At 44.2% G+C, this 13,941-nt stretch overlaps 1 protein-coding gene across 4 annotated transcripts; it reads right to left on the bottom strand.

The window, feature by feature from the left end:
• Positions 1–780: 780 nt before the first annotated feature.
• On the bottom strand, positions 781–13,874 carry ap1b1 (adaptor related protein complex 1 subunit beta 1). 4 transcript variants are annotated; one of them, XM_029829778.1, is made up of 23 exons: positions 13,798–13,874; positions 12,552–12,612; positions 10,968–11,073; positions 10,740–10,875; positions 10,188–10,433; positions 9,842–10,032; positions 9,529–9,750; positions 9,240–9,360; positions 9,041–9,136; positions 8,515–8,630; positions 8,163–8,328; positions 7,947–8,045; positions 7,611–7,870; positions 7,339–7,537; positions 6,967–6,987; positions 6,226–6,255; positions 6,009–6,146; positions 5,770–5,915; positions 5,561–5,690; positions 4,171–4,255; positions 3,561–3,647; positions 3,251–3,405; positions 781–2,178 (listed from the first exon to the last, which is right to left on the bottom strand). In XM_029829778.1, the coding sequence occupies exons 2-23, from the start codon at positions 12,586–12,588 to the stop codon at positions 2,104–2,106; spliced, it is 2,862 nt and encodes a 953-aa protein (XP_029685638.1). In that variant the 5' UTR covers positions 12,589–12,612; positions 13,798–13,874; the 3' UTR covers positions 781–2,103. The 4 variants fall into 4 exon arrangements, with proteins under 4 accessions (XP_029685638.1, XP_029685639.1, XP_029685637.1 ...); XM_029829779.1 differs by having other exon boundaries at positions 13,732–13,813; XM_029829777.1 differs by lacking the exon at positions 13,798–13,874 and adding an exon at positions 13,527–13,677.
• Between the last annotated feature and the right edge of the window lie 67 nt (positions 13,875–13,941).

Here is a 13,941-nt window from a genome sequence, read left to right on the forward strand (position 1 = left end):
TTAGGAGCAGGGACACAGGCGAGGAGCAGAATTCAGTTTGTCTTGATCCGATATGAGAGCAGTGGACATGTGCTCCAACAACCTTTCCTTCTTTAGAGGGGCACCTAGAGATTTTTGGTTTTGCATCACTCCGTCACTAAAGATGATCTGTTGGGGGAAAACGATGTTGATTTTTCTCACAATGTTGCTGGGTAACCCGATTCCTGACTCCATAATTCGATTTGACTAAGATATATTGATTTAACTTTCCTTTTCTCTCTTTTTTCTTTTCGTTAGAATCCTGGCTGCACTCCGCTAACCTTAATATTTGGGGGGTGGGGAGAATTACATGACATGGGGCTGAAAGTCAATGGACATTCTTTTAAATGGCAAACCGCTCCAGTATCAACGCAACAGCGCCCCCTGTTGGAGCACACAAATCACGTGGAATCGATAATATAGATCCCGCATTAATAGGAAGCACTAACACCCTGCACTGCTGTGGATTACCGACTCCTCTCTGCTAAGTAAATCTGCAGCAGTCCTTTATACTGCCAACAGATTTGTCTTTCCACATTAGGACTTTAATAAACCCACTTTGTCGCAAAAGGTCATGACCGACTGAGGCATGGCGTGTGTGAAAGAGCTTCACGTCGGCCACCATTTATATCAGGGGATCTGGAAACGTGAACTTTGCAGTGTGCACAGATGAGAGAGTGCGTCACAGGCCGTGACAGCGTCACACAAACACCTCTGAATACTAAGTTTGGTTTCCAATTAAATCCATGGGGAACGAAAAAAGCTTCAAAATGATTTATCAAGATGTTTAATATACTTTTAAATCATGTACACGCAATGAACAGTTCAAAAGCATTTGATTAAATTTTGATTTTGTAATAATCTCTAACATACACGCTCACACAAACACACACCGCAGCCAATTCTGTGGTAGCTCACACATCCAGTACAGCCGTTTTAAAAGGGCTTCAGTGAAATGACAGAAATAATCCAATTAATCAAGAGTCTGCAGTTGTAACAGACTGGATTTTCTAGTCTTCTTACAGCTTACACACACTTAAAAGACTTAAACGATGGGCTTAATTCCAGAAAGCTGTAGCAAACAGATTTACAGGCAGGGTTTCAGCTCAGGTGCAGCCCGAAGCCTCATTTCAACATTACTGGTATCAAGAGCGTGGGTATATCTCTTCACCCAGATGGGGAACTGGTGGCCATGTGGTTTTTACGTCTTTTTTTCCTCCTCACATGTGGGCTGAAGTGTTTATCTCATGTCTAATCAGAAAAACATTAACCTGATGGTCAGTTTAGGCAATAAGAAGAGAGTAAAATCTGATTTGAGACTCAACGAGCTGCTCTAATCAATTATTCTGAGCTGGGAGCACGCCTCGCTGGTGGCCCTGGGACGCTGTCAGCAACAGGAGGGTGGTGGAGGGCCTGACTGTCACTGATGCTCCACACATGACGACGCACACACACGCCAAGAACAAACACAAAATAAACCGAGGAATGACTTCAGTACGACGGCAGGCAGAGCCGCCAGGTCTTCAACTGTCCGCCTTATTTGAGGAGTTCAAAGAAAACGACTAACAAACACAGAGATTCTGCTGACAGCAGGGTTCCAGAAGCCTCTTCTGCCTTCAGACACTAAAGCAAACATCTACAACATGACAGCAAAAATGTAGCTCGTAAAGATTTGTGTTAGGAGCAGACCACCTGTTTCAGACAGACGGAACGAAGGTTTCCTGACGCCTTTAAACCAAACGTTGACGGCAGCAGAAGCTAAACACTCTAATTTGTATACAGTGTGGTTTAAAAGCCTCTTGCAGAGGAAGCAGAAACAGCTGAGGTTCTTAAAAAACAGACGAGCAGAACAAATTTCAGGAGCTCTTGAGACAAATCACATTTAGAAGAGACGTGACATCATGTCCAGAAAGAATCTTGTATCAAGAAACAAGTAAACAGAATTAAAAGGAGCTGATTGACGCGCGGGAGCGAAGCCTCAGCTGAAGCTGCGCTGACTGAAACAGGCTGTAAGGGCTGTTGCTCAGGTCAGAGCAGGCCCGTCTCTGACGGCAGTGGCTGGGTCCGAGTAAGGGAGCTCTTTATTCAGTTCTTCAGAATGGCCTCGTAACTCTGGAACACACACTGGGAAACCTCCGGAGCTCTGCATTTCAGAGAGACCTGAGGGAGCAAAGAGACAGGAAATGAACCACAGGACTCCACGTTTAGGCTCCTCCGGCACACACACACATCTCAATTATTATTGCGAGATTGCATTTTATTCTATATCTACTGCAAATATTGGCTGATTTTTGGCTAAAAATACATAAAATAGTGACATTTAAGTCACTGTTTTATGTATTTATAGAAGACATGCATAATCCAGCCAAATTCAAAGCCATACGTGTCTGGATGCTTCACAACCCTTTCCTACAATGTCGCTATGACAACCAGCCGCTTGATGAAGTCCAAGCAAGAACCAAAACCAAGCAGAGTTGTGGTGAACTGAGAGTCCTCTGCAGTGGGAAAACAGCAGCAAATCCAGTTGTTCTGGCATGTTGGTAGCACAAACATTAAAGCTGCACACTTATTTATGTGAAGAGGCAGCAGAATCCTGCTGAGCTGAAATCAACTACCAGCTTAAGAGCTACTTAGGAAAATGAGCCGATGTTACTGATGGCATTGTTGCCATGGGGACAGATGGCAGATAAGAACTTCAAACTTCTGGCTAAAAAAGTGCCCCAATTCTGTGCTGCATAAACTATAAATATCTCATGAGCTCCAACGAGAGTAAGCCAAATGAATTATAAAGACCACTGGGAAGTTTGGGTTTTAAAAATTAAGAGCTCGGCTGTACGCCCCAGGAACGCTGTTCTGCAATGACTGACTGGAAATATTAAGAAGTTTGGATAAGAAACAGTCCTCAAACTTCAATTACGATCTCAATTGAATTTTGGTATGAAAACCATCTCCAGCTAATGAATTGTGGTCTTCTTAATGTCCTGTCTCGAGAAGAAGGATGAATTTCAGGACAAAAACAACAACAGGGCAGTGCCGAGCTTCTAAAATTAGCTGCAGACAAAGACTTTGGCAGCCTGGTTCTAATGCTGCTCGCCAACGAAGAGGAGGAACAGAGCGGCAGCTCGGAGAGAGCGAGCGACAACAGAAGCAGAGCGGTCAAATCTGGAATTCAGGTCTTTGCTGAACTGCTCAATGACAGCGGACGCAAACACATACGCTCCGTGGTACTCACCATGTAGTTCGGGTTCCCTGCCTGCACCTTCAGCTCAGCCAGCACCCAGATGCCGTTTGTAAGTTTCATGGACTGGTACAACATGTCCTGACCGTCCACGGTGCGCTTTGCTATGGTGAAGACGTTGCTAGCCTGTAGTTTGTTGGAAGCCGCATCTGTTGAAAGGAGACCATCGAAAATTTGACGGTACATTCGACAGTGACGTGAGCTTTAAAACACATCGCTCATAGCGATCCAATCAGAATACAGACGAGGTTGCAGGAAGAACTGCTGCAGAAGTGAAAATGCTTTCATACAATGCCATTGCTACCTGAGTTGAGATGGCAGTCTTTGACCTGAAACTGTGATTCGTTGTCGTTGGGAATGTCTTTCCATGTGGCGAGGAACACTTGCCGGTCTGCAGAGGGAGACACAAAAAGTGCACATCAAAAGCAGATCTGAGATAACAGAAAGGTTCTCATTAAAAAGATGCAGAATATGGCAGCAATGTGAAAAACACATAGCTACAAATGTAAAATCTGGGGGGTGGGGTGGGGGTGCACCCTTCTTTTGAATCAAAGGCGCACATCAGGGGGACAGACGTGCTCGTGTTGTTTTTGGATGCTTGATCAAATCAAAGCTGCTTCCTGATGAATCATTCCAGCAGAACGGAGATGATTTGTTGGTATTGTAATGAGACAATCAAGGTGCTTCACAAAATGGAACAGAAATAAACCCCCAAAGTGCACTTGATGTGTATTATGTGCAGGCAATTGTGTGGCCAAATCAAATGAACAAGCTCGGCGGGGCAGACGGTCACTCGCGCGCACGTCTACTTTGAAATTTACCCGACGCTCGTAATGAGTCCTTGTTCGGCCTGAAAAACCTGCTGACGTCAGCGAGGTTTTTAGTGAAGTGATTCAGAGACGCTCGACACTCACCCATCTTTCCATCTTCCACAAACAGCAGGCTGATGGGGTACTGGCAGCTGAAGTAAAATATGTCAATGTTGTTCTTAATGGCAACCTGTGAGAGTCGTTACAGTCGGGGGAAGGGGGTAGAGGACAAGATGAGGAGGAACAGAGAGCGATGTAGTTAATTACTTTTCAAGCGCCCTTTGAGGACACACGCCGCTTCCTGTGTTGAATGAATAACAGAGCTGAGGTCCTCGGAGTACTGTCACAGATGCACAGACACAGTAAAGGGTGGCGCTGAAATAAACAACAATTGATGTGTCCAAACTGCTGCCATGGGCAGAGGAGGGACAATGATTGGCTCCTCGTCTGCCTCTGCAGGTTCCACCTCTGGCCATCTGTGATGCAACAACGCTGCTATATGAAAAGCCAGTGAAAGACCAGGCAGCGACACCACAGGCTGCTCAGCAACAAAGTGCTGAGGGAATCACAATGAGCCAGACCCCAGAATAGGCACAAGAGCAGCCCATTAATAAATGATTCATGGCGATGATGGTGTTTTATTTCCAGGTGGACTGCAGGGGCGAAGATAACACGGTGTATTCTAGCATGTACCTGGGCCACATTAGCTGTGTGGGCAGCCATGGAGCAGGAAATACAAACACATCTCTAATAGATCCCTTGAAGACACAGAAAATGAGCAGCTCTGAATTAATGGTTAATTTGAGATAATTATCTTATCTTTCTTCCATGAAAACATATAATGTGTCGACTAATCTCGTCCTCCGGTATCGTGGATATTCTTTCATTAATATTATGTGGTCATTATGAAAAACCCCCTCAGGGAGCAGAAACAGGTGTGGTGGCAATTTCAAGAGGTGACATTTACCTCTGTAAAATACAGGTGACAAAAAGATGAATCACACATTAACCATGATTGTTGACAGACAATTAAAGCTATTAACTCGATAGTTTTGTCAATTATTGCAGGACTCACGGGCAGCACAGCAGAAATGATAACTGAGGCCAGCAGAAACAAAGGAATCATGTTTGGTGACCCCCCCATCATCAACCTCCACTCTTATCTTCTCTCTCCAGCTGCTCCTCTCCACCATTCTGCCCAGCTAACAGAAATATCCTGATCTAAAACAGGCCGACCGTTGCCGCTCATTTTATTCAGTTCAGTTTCACCGTAGTTCTGGAGGATCAATTTTAAAGTTTTGTCACAGCAACTAAAAAAAAGCAGCATGAATTCTGTGGAACCTTGATGACAGGGTTGAAGTTAAATTTGACTTCTAGTCTGTATTTGAGACTAAAAGAAGCTCTGTGGAAAAGTTGCACCTCTGTCATCGAGAATAAAGTTGGGGAAAAGAAAGAAATCCTGTGGAAGGATTTAAAGTCAGACTGAGAAGGTCACCTGTAGGTTAGTGAGAGGTTCCATCTTCATGACTGGTCCCACGTTACTCAGGGGGAGAGTCGCCTCGACAGTCTGGTTTGGGCTAAGAGGAGTAAGAACCTGAAGAGGACCCGCTGGACTGAGACCGAAGCTACAGGCAGAGGAGAGAAAACGAGTTACAAGGGTGAGGCTAAAATATGCTACATCCAATTAGCCGTACATGGTCCCACCTGTTTTTGTTAAACTGGATGGCAAAATCTGCCATTACACTCATGGCTTTATTAGTGAGGGTCATTTCCATTTGGATCACACCTGCACGACGAGAAAACGTCCCGGATATTTCCAGACCTTTAGCCTTCATGGCTGGGAGCCAAACCTTAGTGGAGGGGGGGGAAGAGCCATGCTGTTCTTAGGGCCACCGTTTTTTTATATGATTTAATAATATGTCTCCTCCCAACTCAAAACTCACTGTTTTTGGAGGGGTGTACACTCCCATGGGCATGCCAACTCCACCTCCAAGGTCAAAGAGGTCATCCAGGCCACCGCTCACAGGGGCACTGAACGCCGGGGGCACCGCAGCTGGTGGAGCACCAAAACCAGCCCCCATCTGTGAGCCAACAAGCAAAATATTGATGAGCCATCAGGGATAGGAGGCATAAATGAATAGAATCTGGGACATTACTTACAGCAGGACTTCCTCCAAGATCCCCACCGAGCTGGGGTAGGAGGAGGGGAGAAAGCACAGAAATGCATCCATTATTCTGGGTTCTGGATTAAAAACGAGTCAGAGTAGGGTGACTCGAGACCTACAGCCTAACCTAAAATGACACTGAGGATTAGATTAAACTCTGTTTTCATACACCAACCCTTCGCTGTTCCTGCAAATGTGAATCAGTGGCTTTTGAAATCCAACAAGCTTTGTGGCAACACTGAAACACATCTGTAGTTGACCGAATATTTGGGGTGCAGCAACCAACAAATATAGAGTCTGAACAGACATAGTTGAACAAGAGAAACACAAATCCTCGTCTAAATGGAGTGAGAGACCAACGCGTAATAAGGGGAGGTGGGGAGGACTACTGCAGGGACAGAGCTAATGCAGTACAATGTGGGGGGGGGGCTCTAGCATGGTCCAACCTCAGTGGGGCTGTAATCTGTGGCCGATGGGGACTGATGAGAGAACTGAGGTGACTGAGGAGTGTCCGTCCGCAGGGGAACAGGCGGCTGATTGAAACATGAGACAGATCAAAGAAGCCAGACAAGAAAAGAGGGATTTGAGGATTCCACTGCATGCTGAATAGCAAATGATGACAAATGAAGAACCAACATTTCAGGGTGAAGAATGGGAACAGAATAGATCGAATGAATTATTAACTACGGGCCTGACAGTCTCTAAATGTTGTGCCCCCCTCCCTTCATGTAGTTACCGGTTCAGATTCATCTCCCATCTGCAGGTGCAGCAGTAGACAAAGAAAACACACAGGAGTCAAATAAAAAGGGGGGAAAAAGCACCACACAAAAGCCAGGGGGAAATGTTTTAAACATGCGTTACCACAAGTAGAGTGTAGCTAAAATGTATCATATTAGAGGCTCTTTAGAAAGAAAGACCTATTAAGGTTGAGACCTGAGGCCTTTATCAGTGATGATGATTCATCAAATACTGGTCATTTGATCCTTATGACCCAAGTTTAATTGAACAAATTTAGCAAAGGTGATGAACCGCAGACACTTGTAGGCTCCTGTTTCTAACAGTTTAAGATGGTGTGAATCAGACCGCCACTGGTGTGTGGAAGACCGACCAGGCTGTCCAGCCCTCCTCCGAGGAGATCCACAGCACCCATCTGCATCCCAGAGGTGGGGGGTGGGACGCTAGCAGGAGGTGTCAGGTCCAGATTAAGCAGATCTCCCAGGAGGTCACCCTGGGATGGGATGACAGCCGGCGGCGCCTCAGAAACTCCAGCTGTAGAACCTGTCTCTGGGCTGTCAACACTCTCCCCACTAAATAAGACGATAAAAACTCATCACTGCCTTCATCTCCTTTTATCTTTATCAGAAGACGTCGGGCACTTACGATCCACCACTGGCAGGAAGTCTTTTGTGCTGAACACCACGGCTGCCCTCAACGAAGGCACTGGGGGGCTTGTGGTAGACAGAGGCCAGAGTTCCAATGTGGCAGATAAGCTCCTCCAGCAGTGTGGGTTCGATCAGATCCGTTTCTTCTGAGATCAGTGGCTTCTCTGCCAGAACCACCTCTTTAGCAGCCACTGGGTCTGTGGACAGCAGACGCCAATAGATGTAACCGCGGTCCCGGAGGTCCGGGTTATCAGAGTCCTGAGGAGGAGAGGCGAGTATTCTCAAATGTCTGTGAGCAGGAACGGTGGCAGTGAAATAAAGCTGTTCTTCCCACCTGTGTAGCCAGGCTCAACACCTGCTGCACAAGTTCCTGGGTCTCAGTGGGCTTTTTCAGGAACAGCTTAACAATTGCCGTCAGAAGCTGCAGCTGCACCTACCAGACAAAAGCAACACAAATTTAAAGCATTTTCATCCTCAAGAACACCGACGTGACCAGGACCATCTTGAAGTAAATCTTTCAAAGCTAAACCCCTCATTCCCTCAAGCCCACCTGAGTGCTTTCGTCATGGAAACCCTCCAAAAAGCTCTCCAGCAGTTCATCAGCATTGTCGATACGCTCAGCATACTCTCCCACGATCCAGATCATGGCAGCACGAGCCTCTGGCTCATCCAGGGAGTCCAGGTTTTCGCACAGAGTGGCGATCACACTCTCGTACCTGAATGGCGACACAGCACATTTCATGTGGTCCTATTATCGACACGGCAACCAGACACATTATCAGCGCCTGCTTCTACAGCCAAGATTCCCATTTCCCCTCTTCTCCTCTCTCACAGCACATCCTCGGAGATGTCACTGTGCTCCGGTCATCAGTGATCACATTCGTGTCTCAGATGGGACTTACTTATTAGGGTACTTTCGGAAGATGTCCTTAATGACAACGATGGCCTCCTGTACCACATAGTTGACCTTGGTTTGGATGAGATCTAGAAGTGTGCTGACACAGCGCTCCGCTGATTGCTATTGGATAAAAAAAACATATGAAGTATATGCTGTGAACCAGGACAACTCACTCAAGCTCCAGGATGACTTTAAAATGCATCCTACAAATGAGTGATGTTAATCCACTTAGATGATAACCAAGATGAAAAAATGTATAAAGTGCCATTATAATTAACTTTATCTGGAGGCATATTTACACATGATACAGTCTGAAATTTTCTTCAAAAGAATTATAAGCATTTTAAGAAGGATAATTATTCTTTCTACTGCCAAACAGGCCCCTCTTCTTTGATGGAAGATATTACATTTGTATAATGCTAGGCGTAATATATTTGATGCCCAGACTCATATAATAATACTATTCTAAAAAATTGGGACATTGTAGCTTATCTTGTCATTACAAAGATGTCTGAAGCCTTTCTACTCACCTCTACTTTGATGGCACAGCGACCAATAGCTCTGACCGCTTTACGGACAAAGTCCACATCTACCTCTGTGGCGTACTCCTTCAGCTCAGCCAGGACCTGAAACACATCGTCAGTACCATTAGATCCGATTCTTTTAGAAAGGTTTTCATTCATAGGATAATAAGCTTTTTCCCAACAGTATTAACTACAGGTTTGTTACCTGGGCAATGTTAGCTTGAGATGCTAAACGAATCATGATGTCCAACTTCTCCAGTTTCACATAGATCGGGTCATTGTACTTTACAAAAAAAACCTTCATTTCATGTTTGAGGATCTCAGGACTGGAAAGAGACATTATTTTGTTTGTTAGTAGGTAGACTGAGCTTATCAAATTAAAAATGAAACAACAGGCAAGAAAGAAAACAGAATCCATGCAATTATAATTATAATGAGAGTGGGCCCAAGCCATTCTAAATAAACCTTCTACAAAATGGTCTGTGTATTTTTACCGTCTCTGTACGATGAGGTTGATGTTTCTGAGAGCCACATACTGCAGCTCGGGCTCAGCAGAGAGCAGGGTGACCAGTGGGGGGGCCAGCTTCTTCAACAAGGTGCCATAATAGTCCAAATCTTTAGGGAGCATCTCCATAAACTTCATTAACACTTTAACAGCTGACAACACCACGGCAGAGTTGGCATGCGAGAGCCGAGGGGTCACACGTTCGCAGATGCTGGAAGACATCAGGATCAAAACAGGACTTACACTTGGGTGCAGTGGCACCACGTGTCAACTGAAAACATGGATAAAGTATCTCCTCACACCTTTGGGACTCGCGGTCGTCACGAGGCGTGTAATTTGCGAGGCAGTCGAGGATGAATATCTGTCCCCACTCGGTACACTCATTTAAAGCTGTCAGCAACTTGTTGATGGTCTGAGGGTTCAGGTCCAGCAGATTGCTGTTGGGGTGAGACTCTGCTATCTCAGACAGAGCTGCCACCGCGTTGGCTACGACCTAAAGATGAAGAGTGGAGATACATTTGTGAACAGCACACCGCTTAACACATCTGCAGAGACATCCTAGAGCTTATCAGTAAAATGCAGGAGGAGGTCTGCATGACATCTAGGTGGCTCCTTAGCCGGCGGTTACCCTGCCCATAAGAGTCGTACCATGGGGTTGGAGTCGGAGATGAGATCTTTGAGGGTGTCCAGGAAGCCTTGGTCCTCCACCAACTGAGCGTTAATGTCATGCAGCTTTGCAACGCACACAGCAGCGGTCTTCCTCACGTACGGATCTTCATCTTTCAGACACTTCCTCAGGGGTTCACACAGATACTCTGTGATCTTATCCACGCGGATGCAGCCCATGGTACGAACAGCCAAGGCTCGGATAAGAGGATTAGGATCTTCACAGTCCTAAAAATGTGGTTCAGAGTGCTTCACGTTTGGTCACAAATTCTGATTAAATCACGTATCATACAGATTCTGTCATATTGTCTTTGATAAATATAGGGGGGGATTAATCTATTAAATGCAAACTTGGTTAATTGAAGTTGTTTGACATCTTAGTGTGGCAGATTAGGATCCAAGGCTAAATGTTATTATCTGCAAAATATATACATTTTTAAATCTGTATTTAGCCTTAAGATTTTGGAACGTGGCTTCAAAGTGTAAACTAATTACCTACTTAACTGAGGATGACTTTCAATGACAGAATGTTACCTTTACAAAGGTGTTCACGGCCATGATGGCCATGTCTGGCTGACTCTTGGCGTAGTTCATCAGGTAAAGATAGACCAGCTTTTTCAATTCCAAGTTGTCCGTCTGCATGCAGTTCACGACGTCCGGGAACAGAGCGCTGCACAAGGGACAGAGAATTATGTGGCTACTGTCTCCAAAGTCAAGGTGATTTATTGCGTTGCAGTCTGACAGCAATTTCCCCCGGCTCACCTAACATCTTTGCCAACTGTCATAGATGCAATGACCTTCTTCACGGCCTCCTTCTTCTTCTCTTTCTTATCGCTGTTCAGCTCTGCCTTGAGCTCAAATATTTCCCCTGTGCAGAAAAGAGGACAATCCACTAGGTGAGAAGCATCGGTGATACTAAACGACTAAAATGAGGAATACTGGCATGTGTATGGAAAGTAGACACAGGAAAAATATTGCTTGCATCAGTAATAGCTGCTCATAAAGGCAACAAGGGCATTTTCTCAAATCTGAAACTAGGGCACCGTTTTGCACAGTAAAAAATGAATAAAATAAATAATAAACGTCTATGCTATTATATAACAATGTCGAGTTACATTATTATTAACTATTCATGTTTTGAAAGTAAGAGGAGTGGGGTGATGGAGCTGGTCAGCGTTTGTATTGTTGAACAAGGCATTAAAGAAGCTAAAGTGCTTCATGGAGCCGTCGCTCCTCCTGCCTAAATATATTAACAGCTCTGAGGATGGCAGCTGACGGTTGTTATGGATGTTTTCCAATGCTTGATAACAAGACCGATCGTCTGTGTCTCAGCGGAGTGTGTCGCTCCCCTCTCAGCATGGATGCATCCGACTGTGAACCCGAGTAACTAATGTGTCTGTTTATAACAACAAAAGCGGAAAGGCAGCAGACTAAAAGCATCTGGACATCAACCAAACGTCCAGCAAACTGGACCTGATGGGAGCAGAGCTCAATCGCAATATCAAGGAAACAAACAAATATCATAATGTATTTTGTGTGTGTGTGAATTGTGTTTTATTTAAGATACCAAAATACCTGTTTAAAGGAATAATCAACTATATTTTATGGTTGATTATTCCTTTAAACAGGTATTTGATTCTGGGTGCCATAACTTCTGCCATTCACTTTAGCGAATGACATCATAGTAGTGATGAAAAGGCTCCCTCACTGATCTGTACAGTAGTTGTGACAGTGTAATACACAATCTTAGTTTTAGGATTGTGTCAACATTTACCTACGACGAACTGACTCTGCATACGCTTGTGTTTTTACATTGCAGCAATGTCACATGACCCTCAAATAAACAGTATTCCTGACTTTAAAGATGAACAGTGTCAGCATAGTGACAGTTTTGGTCCAAAAATAGGGCCTTCATTCTTGCTGAGGGAAAACACAAGTAAGAAGGATTTGTAAAATACTAATAGTTTAAAAATTTAGAGATTCAATTTTAACAATAAAGCACACAGGCTGCAACTGGGCAAGTGAAATGAAAAGGAATTATACTAAAAAAACAAGTATAATATAGTTGGATGAATACAAAACGGGGGCACTAGAATGGATAAGACTCTAAAATATAAAGCTCAACATGTCAGATCCGACCAATAATAATAGAGATACTTTTCATTTGGTAACTGTTTAGTTTCACTCCCACCCAGCACATAACGCCTTATTGTCCATTAAAATAGTTCCTGTATGATGCAAAAGCAATAGCAGAAAATCCTATGACTGGAATATATTTACAAAAAGCCCTCGGCACCGAATTATTTATATTATTTATCTCAAGACCTAATATTCAAGCAAGCCTACCTTTTTTGGTGGTGGTGAAGTACTTGGAATCTGTCATTTTGGATCCGAACTGTCGATTCTCCTGTGGAGGATAAAGAGCGTGAGGGTGGCTTTCTTCCTTCTGGGGAAGCCTGGAGACTCACAACAGGAAATACTCAAAAGTGCAAGCACCGGGGAAAAAGAGGAATTCCTGTTTTCTACTGAACAAACAGTCGAGCTATAGCAAAAATTAAAACAATGGATTTGGCACAACCAGGTCTCTTAGTTTCTGTTTTTTGCATGAATTGTCTCATTCAGCATTTGCAATCCTGCCACACCAAGAGGCAAGTTCTTACATTTTAGACAATAAATATTTTATGACTGAAGTGTCTACGTGGTCCATACACGTCAAATCGTGGTGCACTGCATGCTTTCAGTGTTAATTATAGCTGATTATTTTCACCTACTGTTATCTAATGTTGTAAGCAAACTGATGCACTAAAATAACGTGTACCTATGCAACAATTTTATTAACAATGCGTGTTATTAATTAAACTGCTCTCCACTTTCAGGAGAAATGAATGCAGTGAAGAGGACATTCAAACTGATCAGTAAATAATAAGGTAATAATATTAACATGTTTCTCAGCCCTCGAACAAGCGGTTGAGCTTCAGGCAGCTGACAGGTTGTTTGACAAGTTAACCAATGCTGTCGACGTAGAGTTAGCTTTCCACATTCGATTAAGGTTTATTTTGTCATTTCCACTCAAAAATGGGGAAATAGCAAATTCCCAATAATACAAGTTTACAGACTGACGAAACTAGCAGGCTACATAAGTTGACTTTACATCAATATTGCTATTTAGCGAGAACGGGGATGTTCACTAGCGGGCTAGCATCAGGCTAACGTGGGATTAGCATCGCGAGTTGCGATATCCAATATCCCACCATGCTATTTTTAAATTTGCGGCAAACCTATGTAAATTTACACATTGCAATCCTGCCATCTGTTACTCACGCATAACTGATTGGCCCATTCCTGCATTGTCAAAGTAGTTAAGGTTAACTGAATGAAGCTAATGCTAAAGGCTAGCGCCCTGGTGTAGTGTTCCTGTTAGAAAGAAATGACCTTCTAAGCAGAGGCTTAGGGAGCCCTTTTGCCACATCAGTTAAGCTCTTAATCTACCGGCCTGGTTCAGACCTAACCGATGGAATTAGCGTACCTTCTGGGGTTATAATTAGGCGCGCCACCCAATGAATTAGGAGAGAACTCTCCACAAGAATCTTACCGTGGCAGCAGTAGAATGAGCTTCGCTGGCCTTTGGCTCCGCCCACTGGCTTTACTTCCGCCTTTCACCAGAGTAACGTTAACGTCATATTTCAGAGTTGTTAAATAGTTTTTGGCTCAGCATTTCTAAGAAACATGTTTTTGT

The sequence above is a fragment of the Takifugu rubripes genome, chromosome 21, assembly GCF_901000725.2.
Source record: "Takifugu rubripes chromosome 21, fTakRub1.2, whole genome shotgun sequence".
Classification (NCBI taxonomy): domain Eukaryota; kingdom Metazoa; phylum Chordata; class Actinopteri; order Tetraodontiformes; family Tetraodontidae; genus Takifugu; species Takifugu rubripes.

Excerpts from the sequence above, each read along its gene's own strand:
- ap1b1 (XM_029829777.1), bottom strand. The coding sequence starts at position 13,553 with ATGCAGGAATGGGCCAATCAGTTATGC. Across the intron at positions 5,691-5,769 it reads ATCCAGTTTAACAAAAACAG|CTTCGGTCTCAGTCCAGCGG; the intron begins GTGGGACCATGT and ends CTCTGCCTGTAG. Across the intron at positions 2,179-3,250 it reads CAGGGAACCCGAACTACATG|GTCTCTCTGAAATGCAGAGC; the intron begins GTGAGTACCACG and ends TTGCTCCCTCAG.